Source organism: Saimiri boliviensis, chromosome 16, assembly GCF_048565385.1.
Source record: "Saimiri boliviensis isolate mSaiBol1 chromosome 16, mSaiBol1.pri, whole genome shotgun sequence".
Lineage (NCBI taxonomy): Eukaryota > Metazoa > Chordata > Mammalia > Primates > Cebidae > Saimiri > Saimiri boliviensis.
The window spans coordinates 88343739-88356581 of NC_133464.1; the positions used below are offsets into that span (position 1 = coordinate 88343739).

At 39.2% G+C, this 12843-nt stretch overlaps 1 protein-coding gene across 4 annotated transcripts in view; it reads left to right on the forward strand.

The window, feature by feature from the left end:
• PSPC1 (paraspeckle component 1) overlaps positions 1 to 12843 on the forward strand; it is a 115689-nt gene that overhangs the window by 55267 nt on the left and 47579 nt on the right. For all 4 annotated transcript variants that reach the window (XR_012514460.1, XR_012514461.1, XM_039473393.2 and 1 more), the window contains exon 6: positions 4293 to 4398. Coding sequence is in view for 2 of the 4 variants with exons in the window: in XM_039473393.2 (XP_039329327.1) it covers positions 4293 to 4398 (106 nt within the window). In the remaining 2 variants the exon portion in view is untranslated. The remainder of the gene's footprint in view (positions 1 to 4292; positions 4399 to 12843) is intronic.

Here is a 12843-nt window from a genome sequence, read left to right on the forward strand (position 1 = left end):
CCTGCTGTCTCAACTTCCGGGGCTGAAGTGATCTTCCCACCTTAGCCTTTCTAGTAGCAGGGACTACAAGTGTGTGCCACTAGGCCTGGCTAATCTTTTTTATTGTTGTTTTTTGAGATGGAGTCTTGCTCTGTTGCTGAGGCTGGAGTGCATTGGCTCAGTCTCGGCTCACTGCAACCTCTGCCTCATGGGTTTAAGCAATTATCTTGTCTAAGCCTCCTGAGGTGCGGGGATTACAGGTGCCACCACGCCCAACTCATTTTTGTCTTTTTAGTAGAGACAGGATTTCACCATATGGGCCAGGCTGGTCTTGAACTCCTGACCCAAGTGATCTGCCCATCTCGGCCTCCCAAAGTGCTAGGATTACAAACATGAGCCACTGTACCTGCCCCTATTTCTCTTTTTTGTGGAGAGAGGCTCTCACTCTGTTGCCTAGCCTGATCTCAAGTTTATGAGCTCAAGCAATCCTCCCACCTTTGCTTTTGCCTCTGCCTCTGCAAGTGCTGGGATTACAGGTGCGAGCCACCAGGTCTGGCCATAAAAATGATTTGTAAAAGCATTAATAGGAATACCATTCTTTTCCTTGCCTTTTTTCTTGACACTTGCATTGTAGACATTCTTTAATGCCAGTAGATAGAAATCTACGTCTGTACCAGATGTGTTGCTTGATGTCAGTGAACCTTTTCTCCCATTTATAACTGATTAGTATGTCCTTAACTTTTTGCTTTTATAAATATTGCCACAGTATATATCTGTGTTTACATATGTGTCTGCACAGTGGTACATATATTCGTGTTTACCAGAAATGGGTTTGTACATTAAAAATTATGTGGTAGAAGTTGGCCCCCAAGAAGGTCACTGTGTCTACAATATTGTCTTTGCAATTTGGAAGCTTTGAGACTAGAAGTGTTTCTATGCATCCGTATTCAGGTGACAGTCTGACATGAGTCTATTTGATGGCAAAGCTTGATCTGACCTCCTGTTATGTGAAACCTTTATTATCTCCAGAGTGCGAATGTTTCTTCTTCTTTTTTTTTTTGAGACGGAGTTTCGCTCTTGTTACCCAGTCTGGAGTGCAATGGCGCGATCTCGGCTCACCGCAACCTCCGCCTCCTGGGTTCAGGCAATTCTCCTGCCTCAGCCTCCTGAGTAGCTGGGATTACAGGCACGCGCCACCATGCCCAGCTAATTTTTTGTATTTTTAGTAGAGATGGGGTTTCACCATGTTGATCAGGATGGTCTCGATCTTTTGACCTCGTGATCCACCCGCCTTGGCCTCCCAAAGTGCTGGGATTACAGGCTTGAGCCACCGCGCCCGGCGAATGTTTCTTCTTACTGCAGAAATATTAATGTGGTTGATTATGGGGTGCCCCAGATCCCACTGAGCATATAAATAGTATTAGTATATTATTAGTACACTGATCCTTTTTGTAAGTATTATTAGTATGATTATATTGACCCTTTTTAAAATGAGAAAAACAATTTCAACATACTTGTCTTTATTGGATCTTCCCATCCCCACCCACCCCAATGAATGTGAAGTATTTTCTTCACAGTAAAATGTGTGAAATGTATTAATATTCAGGAAATGAATTAACCAATTTACTTGACGATTTTTTTTAAGGATTGTAATAAGAGTTATATTTTAGAGAGCATGAAAACACTCTTAAAATAGTCCAGATTTTGCTTGAAATCTCTTAGGAACATTTTTGTTCATGTTGTCTGACATGAAGTCCTTAATTTTTTTCTGTGATGGTAGAAGAAATCACCATATGTTTTAGTTAGTGGACTCACATTTTGGGGGAGTGTTGTACAACAAACAAGAACGAAGTATCCTGAAATTTGAGAATTTGCAATTCTGAATATAGAAAAAGTACATTATAAGAGTAATCTGGAAAATGATACCTAATAAAGAGGCATTAGCTTTATGTAGCCTTCACTGTTTAAATTACTATTACAGTTTTATTGGTAGAGGTGTACACGTTAAGTATCTGTTATGGGAAATGTTTAAGACCAGAAGAATTAATTTGGATTTTTTTCACATTTTCAGTATTTGTATTATGTTTACCGGGTGAGCATCCGAAATCTGAAATACCCTGTTAAGCGTTTTTTTTTTAAATATCGTGGTGGCTGTCAGGAAGTTCCAGGCAGAGAGTGGTGGCTTAATCATGCCTGTAATCCCAACACTGTGGGAGGTTGAGGCTGGCAGACTGCTTGAGCCCAGGAATTTAAGACCAGCCTGGGCAACATGGCAAGACTCTTGTCTCTACAAAAGTACAAAAAATTAGCTGGGCATAGTGGTGCGTGCCTGTAGTCCCAGCTGCTTGAGAGGCTAAGGTTAGAGGGTTGCTAGAGCCTGGGAGGTCAAGGCTGCGGTGAGCCAAGCTGAGATTGGAATACTGCACTCCAGCATGAGTGATAGAGTAAGACCCTCTCTCAAAAAAAATTCAGATTTTGGAGCATTTCAGATTTAGAAAGATTCAAAAATGCTTTCAGATTTTTGGATTAGGGAAACTCAACCTGTGTATATTTGAATTTGCACTGGTTTAAATGCCAATATAATGTGAGTGTTTAACTTAAGTATTACTGTATAGGTTTTTTCCCCTTACCCATTCATAACTTAATTACTGATTTAATTGTAATCCTGCTATATGTAGGTAGTGATTTTTCTTTGAACACCTGTAGTGCAGGAGTCGGCAAACTTTTCCTGGAACTAGATATTAAATATTTCAGGCTTTGCAGGTTATATCGTTTCTGTTTCAACTCCTCACTGCTTTAGCCCCAGAGTAACCATAGACAGTAATATAAATGATTATGCTATAAAACTTATTTCTAAAAACAGATTGTGGGCCAACACCTGCTTCAGGGGATTTCTTTTAGTGGGTTGATGAAAATGGGGGAGAGAGGAATTGGTATGGCTTCCTTTTGCAAATGGGATTTTTGTTTAGGCATTGTGGTTTTTTGAGATGGCCTATCTCTAGGTATGCTTAGAGTGCTTTTAAGAACCGTGCAATGCCAGCGATAGATCAATACATCTCACACTTTTACCTTTTTTTTTTTTTTTTTTTTTTTTTTTTGAGATGGAGTTTCGCCCTTGTTACCCAGGCTGGAGTGCAATGGCGCGATCTCGGCTCACCGCAACCTCCGCCTCCTGGGGTCAGGCAATTCTCCTGCCTCAGCCTCCTGAGTAGCTGGGATTACAGGCACGCACCAACATGCCCAGCTAATTTTTTGTATTTTTAGTAGAGACGGGGTTTCACCATGTTGACCAGGATGGTCTCGATCTCTCGACCTCGTGATCCACCCGCCTCGGCCTCCCAGAGTGCTGGGATTACAGGCTTGAGCCACCGTGCCCGGCCCGTTTTTTTTTTTTTTTTTGAGAGAGTGTCTCACTGTTGCCCGGGCTAGAGTGCAGTGGCGTGATCTCAGCTTATTGCAACTTCTGCCTCTTTAGTTCAAGTGATTCTTGTGCCTCAGCCTCTGAAGTAGCTGGGATTATAAAACACCTGGCTAAGTTTTATATTTTTAGTAGAGGTGGGGTTTCACCATGTTGGCCAGGTTGGTCTTGAATTCCCTAACTCAGGTGATCTGCCCGCCTTGATCTCCCAAAGTGCTGGGATTAAAGGTGTAAGTCACCATGGCTAGCTGAGACTTATTCCTTTTTATTTATTTATTTTTGTGATGGAATCTTGCTCTGTTGCCCAGGCTGGAGTGCAGTGACGCCATCTCGGCTCACTGCAGCCTCTGCTCCCTGGGTTCAGACAATTCTCCTGTCTCAGCCCCCGGAGAAGCTGGGACTACAGGTCTGCCACCATGCCCAGCTAATTTTTTTTGTATTTTTAGTAGAGATGGGGTTTCACCGCATTGGGCAGGCTGGTCTCGAACTCCTGATCTCGTGATCCAGCCACCTCGTTTGGCCTCCCAAAGTGCTGGGATTACAGGCATGAGCCACCGCTCTTGGCTGACTTTTTCCTTTTTATAGTGAGAGAGTACATGTTTGAGCTTTTTAAAAAATATAAGCAGTTTTTAAAATAGAAGCAAATAACTGTCCTAGTTATGATTTTACTTTGTTTTTCCGGTTTATCTTAGCTAAGTTACTTTATTTCTTTGGCTTATTTGCTTTATTAAAGGCTTGGAGCAACATGGAAGGTAAATTTAGGATGCCATGGCCAGTCATTATTACAGCTTTGGCATAATGTGATTGCATAAATGATTTTATTTTACATGAAATAAAATGTCCAATGGCAGCTCATGTATCATGGTGCTGAAATTTTTATTTAAAAAATTTTCAGACATGAAGAGGAGCATCGGCGGCGTGAGGAAGAAATGATCCGACACAGAGAACAGGAGGAACTGAGGCGACAGCAAGAGGGCTTTAAGCCAAACTACATGGAAAATGTAAGTAAACTACTAGTTAACTAAAATGATTTTATGTTTTTAGGTTTATGATGTATATTTAGAATTCTTTAGATTTTGGTTTATACAGTAGTCTATTTTCTAATCTTTCTAAATTTATTACGTTTGTTAAATTAGTGATTTTCTCAACCTCTTATGGGTGGTAAAGTAAAATTAGTTTCTGAAGATAATTATGTTTTATGAAATGGATGTTATATTTGTTCCATTATTTTAATTGATCTTTAAAAATATATGCTATTAAATTAGAAATCTTGACATATACATCATTTCCACTTGACTGATTGTCACCATGTATTATTATCAAAACATCTTTATTTTGGAAGATTTCAAACATGTACAAAAGGATTCTAGTATGTGCTCATCATCTAACCATAACACTTTTCATCCTAAGTATAACCAATTTATTTCTCAATTTATTTTATTTAAAATACCTGACTTCATATAATTTTATTATTTTCAGTATGTATCTCTAGAAGATGAGGACTCCTTTTAAATATCTTTATTATATATTAAAAATGGTCAGTTTTTTCGTTTTAACTAATGAAAGCCCAGATTTGCACAGGTCTTAAATGTTTTTTTTTTACATTTGGTTTCTTTGAATTGGTTAATATATCCAGGCTCTTTTAGTCTATAGGTTTCCTCTTCCTGTCTTTAATTTTTTACTTAACAGTTTTCTTCTCTGTTTTTTCTTTTTTTTTTTTTTGAAACGGAGTTTCACTCTTGTTACCCAGGCTGCAGTGCAATGGCGCGATCTCGGCTCACCGCAACCTCCGCCTCCTGGTTTCAGGCAATTCTCCTGCCTCAGCCTCCTGAGTAGCTGGGATTATAGGCACGCGCCACCATGCCCAGCTAATTTTTTATATTTTTAGTAGAGACGGGGTTTCACTATGTTGACCAGGTTGGTCTCGATCTCTCGACCTTGTGATCCACCTGCCTCGGCCTCCCAAAGTGCTGGGATTACAGGCTTGAGCCACCGCGCCCGGCCTGTTTTTTCTTTTTTGAGACAGAGTCTTGCTCTGTTGTGCAGGCTGGAGTGCAGTGGTGTGATCTTGGCTCACTGCAACCTCTGCCTCCCAGGTTCAAGCAATTCTCCTGTCTTAGCCTCCTGAGTAGCTTGGATTACAGGTCCCCGCCACCATGCCCTGCTAATTGCTGTATTTTTAGTAGAGATGGGGTTTCATCATGTTGGCCAGGCTGATCTTAAATACCTGACCTCAAGTGATCCACTCGCCTCAGCCTCCCAAAGTGCTTGGATTATAGGCATGAGCCACCATACTTGGTCCATATAAGCAAAAAAAAAAAAAAAAAAGAAAAAAGAAAGAAACGAAACCCAAAATGATACGTGTCCTGGATTTTGCTGATTACATTCTTGTAGTGATGTTTAACATGTTCCTTTATACCTGAATTTCCTGCAGACTGGTACTAGCTCAGAAGACTTGACCTGATCCAGGTTTTTGCTTTGGGGGTAGGATGGCGGGGCACACAGGGCTAGTTCAAATGTTAACATTTATTTTATTTTATTTTTTTCTGTTTTGAGACTTGAGTCTTGCTCTGTCACCAGGCAGGAGTGCAGTGGTGCAGTCTTGCTCACTGCAGCCTCATCCTCCTGGGTTCAAGTGATTCTCCTGCCTCAGTTTCCCAAGTGGCTGGGACTATAGGTGTGCACCGCTATGCCCAGCTAATGTTTGTTTGTTTTTTTTTTTTTTTTTTTTTGAGACGGTGTTTCGCTCTTGTTACCCAGGCTGGAGTGCAATGGCGCGATCTCGGCTCACCGCAACCTCCGCCTCCTGGGCTCAGGCAATTCTCCTGCCTCAGCCTCCTGAGTAGCTGGGATTACAGGCACGTGCCACCATGCCCAGCTAATTTTTTTGTATCTTTAGTAGAGACGGGGTTTCACCATGTTGACCAGGATGGTCTCGATCTCTCGACCTCGTGATCCACCCGCCTCAGCCTCCCAAAGTGCTGGGATTACAGGCTTGAGCCACCGCGCCCGGCTTAATGTTTGTATTTTTAATAGTGATGGGTTTTCACCCTGTTGGTCAGGATGGTCTCGATATCTTGACCTCATGATCTGCCTGCCTCAGCCTCCCAAAGTTCTGGGATTACAGGCCTGAACCACCGTGCCCAGCTTAAAATTTATTTTATTTTATTTGTTTGAGAGAGTTTTGCTCTGTCATACAGGTTGGAGTGCGGTGGTGCAGTCTTGGTTCACTGCAACCCCGGGTTCAAATGATTCTTCTGCCTCAGCCTCCTGAGTAGCTGGGATTATAGATATGCACCACTATGCCTGGCTAATTTTTGTATTTTTAGTAGAGACGGGGTTTCACCATGTTGCCCAGGCTGGTATTGAGCTCCTGACCTCAGGTGATCTGTTCACCTTGGCCTCCCAAAGTGCTGGGATTACAGGTGTGACAGCAGACAGTTTTAACTTTGCTTTCCTGTCTTAAATATTTGGAAACATTTTCATAATTTAAAGTTGAATTACTAAAAATTTTTTCTTTAAAACATTTTCACGTTTAATTTATTTTAATAGTGGGCAAAATGATACAAATATCTAATGAACTTTGAGAAAAAATGAATTAGAAATTTAAACATACTAATTGAGTATTAAAAAGATTTAATTGAGTATTAAAAAGATTAAAACGATTTCTTTTCTTTTCTTTTCTTTTTTTTTTTTTGAGACAGTTTCGCTCCTGTTGTACAGGCTGGAGTGCAATGGCATGATCTCCACTCATTGCAACCTCCGCCTTCTGGGTTCAAGCGATTGTCCTACCTCAGCCTCCCAAGTAGCTGGGATTACAGGTGTCCGCCACCACGCCCAGCTAATTTGTATTTTTAGTAGAGATGGGATTTCAGTATGTTTGCCAAGCTGGTCTTGAACTCCTGACCTTGTGATCTACCCACTTCCATCTCCCAAAGTGCTGAGATTACAGGCGTGACCCACTGTGCCCGGCTGACATTTCTTTTTTTTTTTTTTTTGAGATGGAGTTTTGCTCTTGTTACCCAGGCTGGAGTGCAATGGCACGATCTTGGCTCACCGAAACCTCCGCCTCCTGGGTTCAAGCAATTCTCCTGCCTCAGCCTCCTGAGTAGCTGCGATTACAGGCATGTGCCACCATGCCCAGCTAATTTTTTTTTTTTGTATTTTTAGTAGAGACGGGGTTTCACCATGTTGACCAGGATGGTCTCGATCTCTTGACCTCGTGTTCCACCCGCCTCGGCCTCCCAAAGTGCTGGGATTACAGGCTTGAGCCACCGTGCTCGGCCTCCAGCTGACATTTCTGAAATAGATCATCTGTTGTTTCACAAGATTATGCTCATAGAAAAGATTCGTGACAATATACCTTCTTTTCTAGTAGTTTCTTTAAAGTGTGTATTGCATACTTGAAGCATCATGATAAAATTAATTTGGCTAGAGTATAAGTTGACAAGCTATAGTCTGGGACCAATGCCTGTTTTTTTATTACTCCACTACAGATATATTGATGGTGTTTATGTTTTTAAAGGGTTATTGCAAAAAAGAAGAATATTAGAAATGATTTGTGACCCACAATAACTCAAAATATTTGCTTTCTGATGTTTTTATAGAGTCTGTGGAAACCTGGGCTGAAATATTTGTGATTTTTTTTTTTATTTTTTTTTTAAATTAGCATTTATGGTAGTTAGACCACCAGTTACTATGCTTTTAGCCTTTGGATTATCCATATTTCAAATAGTATGTAAATGAGGTATGATAATTGTGTAACAATGATTAGCGTTAGCTTTTTTTGTGATTAGAAATTTTATGAATTGGCACAAGATTTTTATTACTTTGGTGTCAGTTTTATTTGGTTCCAAGCTTCACAATGCTTCTTGTTACTATAAACTTATCAAGCACTAAAAGCATATGAATGAAAGCTCTATCTGTCTCAAATATTTTGTGTTAATAGGAAAACATTATGTTAAGAATGCATTGAGGCCTTTCTATCAGTTATTCTTCATTTACTTTGAAAATTGTCTTTGGAGAAAATGGTTAAACAATTTTAATGCTGTGTGTGTATGTGTATGTTTTTTTTTTAAGCTTTGCAATTAGGCCCTCTTATGTGCTTTCTCTTATTTCACTGTTCAGTTTAAAGGGAGGAATCAAATGGTAAGTGTTCAGCTTGTCCAAGTAATGAGTAAAGTTTATTTTCTTCCTTAGTTTTAAGATGCTCCCTCTCCCTTCCGATCTTCCTAAGAGAAATATTCCAACACAACTAAGAGTTATGGGGCTTTTAACTATAAAGTAAATATTGATTTATGTATTTCATATTTTAAATAATAATTTCATGTAACAAAGAATGGGGGAAAACACTTGTCATATCTGTTCATGTTTTTTTTTTTGTCATCCTTCAAGTTGATCATAATTTTATGACATGAGAATATATTTTTAAGAGTTTCAAGGGTATAAGCTAGTACTTCAATTTCATTTTCCTTAGAAGACAACTTTTTGATAATTGCTGTTGTAACTATAAATTAAAGAATATTTTTCACTCATACAGGATAACATTCAACTGCCTTAAGAATGTATACATTTTTATAATATGTCTTAATTGCATTAAGGTTTCTCTAAGTGGAAATTTTCTGCTTAGCATGATTTTTGGACACATTAAAAGCTGTTATTCTGGAAGCAACGAGCATTTTATGAGATTGTTTTATAATTGTCTTGTGATTGTTTTCACATTAGGTTACTCCACCAACTGTAGATTCAGTAGTTTAAACACTTAAGTGCTACAACGTACCAGTCTTTTTTTTTTTTTTTTTTTGTGGGAAAAATTTGCATTGGAATATATGATAGATCTTAGTTTTAGTATTTTGTTGATGCAGTTTCTTGGAGTAAACATTGCTTCTTGGGAAAATGTTAATGTCATAAAAATATCCAAACATCCATCCTATTTTATTTAGCTTTAGTTATTGTATCATGTAGTTATGAAAAATTTGGGTTAGGAAAATTGGGGTGATGTTTAAATTGTATGTTACTTAATTTTAAAATCTGAGAAGTTTCATTTTTTTTGTATGGTACGTATTAATGTTTGCTTTTTCTTTTCTTTTTTTAAATTTTTTGAGGGGGAGTCTTGCTCTGTCGCCAGGCTGAAGTGCAGTGATGCGATGTCGGCTCACTGCAACCTCTGCCTCCTGGGTTCAGGCAATTCTCCTGCCTCAGCCTCCTGAGTAGCTGGGACTACAGGCGCGTACCCCCATGCCTAACTAATTTTTTATTTTTAGTAGATATGGGGTTTCATCATATTGGCCAGGATGATCTTTATCTCTTGGCCTCATGATCTGCCCACCTTTGCCTCCCAATGTGCTGGGATTATAGGCATGAGCCACTCTGCTTTTTCAATAAAGATAAAATAATAATTCTTCATACCCTTTTCAGATTTCCCTCATTTAACTAAATACATACCTGATTTGATATTAAAGCTTATATTGGTCCCATTTGAGTAGATGTGAATAGGCCTGGATACTTCAACACAGTTTATTCAACACACGTAATAAACTTGAAAATAAAGGTATGTTATATGCTAAGGCAACAGTTTGAATCAGTTGTAATTCTTTACTTGTCAGAGGTGTTCCATTGTAGCATCTGAGGGACTGTGAGGCCAGAACGATTAAGGGAATGTTGGCAGAGGCTAACAGTTTAGTGCCTCTTCCAATGACAGTGTAATAATTTTTTTTTCTTTTAGAGATGGGATCTTGATATGTTGCCCAGCTTGGGCTCAAGCAATTCTCCTCCTCATCCTCCTGAGTAGCTGGGACAAGCAGCACATTCCACTGTGCCCAGCAGAACAGTGTTTTTTCAAATGTGCATAATAGACACTCAAGGAGCTTTTAAAAAATGTGGGTTCCTAGATCATACTACTAGGAATTGATTTGTTCTGTGATCCAGGTAGATTGTCATGCATTGATCTTTGATAACATTTTTTGCTAAATCCAGTAGTTTTCAACCTTGCAGTATATTTGTGGAACTTAAGGAAAAGCTTCTGAGATTCAGTCCAACAAATATTTTGATTTGGTATGTCTAGGTTGGTACCAGGGGATCTACATTAAAAAAAAAATCTCTATACCTCTCTTATTTCTTTTTGTCAGCAAAGATTCAAAACTACTGGCCATGTATTGAAATGAGAGTAGTTGAATTTTTCATGGGTCCTGTGAGTGTTAGTGGAAGGCATGCTTGATGTGGTTAAACATGGTGTAAGATTAATATAGAACACAGTTTGTTTATTTATTGATGGTGTCTTGCAGTGTTGCCCAGGCTGGAGTGCAGTCAGTGGCTGTTGTCAAGTGTGATCACAGCACACTATAACCTCAAACTCCTGGGCTTAAATGACTCTTTCTGCCTCAGCCTCCCAAGTAGCTGGGACAGTAGGCATGCCACTGCACCCTCTTTCTTTCTTTTTTTCTTTCTTTTGATTGGCTATGTTACCCAGGCTGGTCTTGACCTCCTGAAGCTATCCTCCCATCTCAGCATCCCGAATAGTGGAACTGTAGTTGCCTACCACTACATGTGGTTACGTCTTTATCTTTAGAACACGGTTTAAATAAGACAACATTCTATGTGAATAGTATCCTGCAGAATTTGGGTGTGGCAACCTTGATTTGGGCTTTCAGACTATATGTGCAGGACGTATTATCTCAAACTATGCATTAATTTTTCATGCATAGTTCTAATAATTTTAATTGTCTCATCCAGACGAGGGGTTGACAGACTAGAATAGACCAGGCTCAGTTCACATCCTTCCTATTTTTGTAAATAAAATTTTACTATAATGGAGCACTTTTTTTGTTGGTTTTGTTTATGGCTTCTTTGCCCTGCAAAAACTGATCTGAGTAGTTGCAACGCAACTATATGGGACTGTATTGAGACTATATGGCCTGCAAAGTCTAAAAAATATTTATATCATGCCCTTTACCTGAAACGTTTGCTGACCTCTGATTTAGAGCCAATCTGAGAGTTAGAGGGAATCTATGAAAAGTGGCTCATGTTAACCAAACTCATAGAGCTTGTGAAGAATAATGCAAATCTATTAATTTATATATTCTTTTCCAGTGTTTTTAGAAGGCTCACTGAGCACAGCATCTCATATACCAGATCCAAGGTTCCTGAGGAATCCAAATTAGTGTCCAGAACGTTGATTGGTAGTCATGGTTATAAATCAGAGCAAAAGTCATGGGAAGAACTGGTAAAGTGTCACTGCCCTGCAGCTGATACCTGGGATTTTAAAATCTTTTCAGTTCTAGTCAGTAGAGGTATAAAGCACTGTTCTTTCAAATGTTAACTCCTCTTCATCAGTATTGTTGAATTTGGCCTGTTATTTAACCAGTCAGCCTCTTTTCCTGCCTCCTGCATGGGCATTTTATTGTTTTGTTTGTTTGTTTATCAATCTCTTGATTTATTTGTAACCTAACTTTCCCTGATGTGCCATGTGTCAAACTCAAAAACAGAAACGGTAGCCAGTAAAAAATACTAGAGAAGTTGGCCGGGCGCGGTGGCTCAAGCCTGTAATCTCAGCACTTTGGGAGGCCGAGGAGGGTGGATCACAAGGTCAAGAGATCGAGACCTTCCTGGTCAACATGGTGAAACCCCGTCTCTACTAAAAATACAAAAAAATTAGCTGGGCATGGGGGCTCATGCCTGCAATCCCAGCTACTTAGGAGGCTGAGGCAGGAGAATTGCCTGAACCCAGGAGGCGGAGGTTGCGGTGAGCCGAGGTCGCGCCATTGCACTCCAGCCTGGGTAACAAGAGCAAAACTCCGTCTCAAAAAAAGAAAAAAGAAAAAAGAAAAAGTACTAGAGAAGTTTCTCTGAACGTGTAGAGCACCGTTATTAAAAAAAAAAAATTTCATTAATTCATGCTGTCAGAGAAGAATCATCCCATTGTTATTTACTAATGAATAGGTACAAATTTATTTTCTGAAATGGTTTTTGAAAATTCCAGAGCAAAAGTTACAGTTTTGTGGTTTCCACATGGCCATCTCCCTTTTTCTACAGCTTTAAAAGCTCTAATAAGTAATTTATGTTGCTTTTCAGAAGATTGTTTTTTTTTAAGTTTAAACATCTGAAGCATTCTAACAAAAGACACAATTTACAACAGATTTTTATGCCTATTCATTAACTTACAGAAATAACTAAAGAATTATTTGTTGAACGATTTGGTGTCAGATTTAAGCATGACCTACTGGGCTGGTAGGTTTATTTCTGGTATAAAGATGGCCCAGTCCCAGTGGTTTGGACATGTTGGTGAAAATCAAAATGGATCACAAATATTGCAGTGGTCTTATGTGTAGCGTTCTAGTTGTGACTAGCTTTGGTTGTTAATATTTTTACTTATTAAAATAATTTCTTATAAGCCAAGGATTTTTCTCAGTATTTGGCATGGTACATAATTGTAACTTAGACTTTTGTGA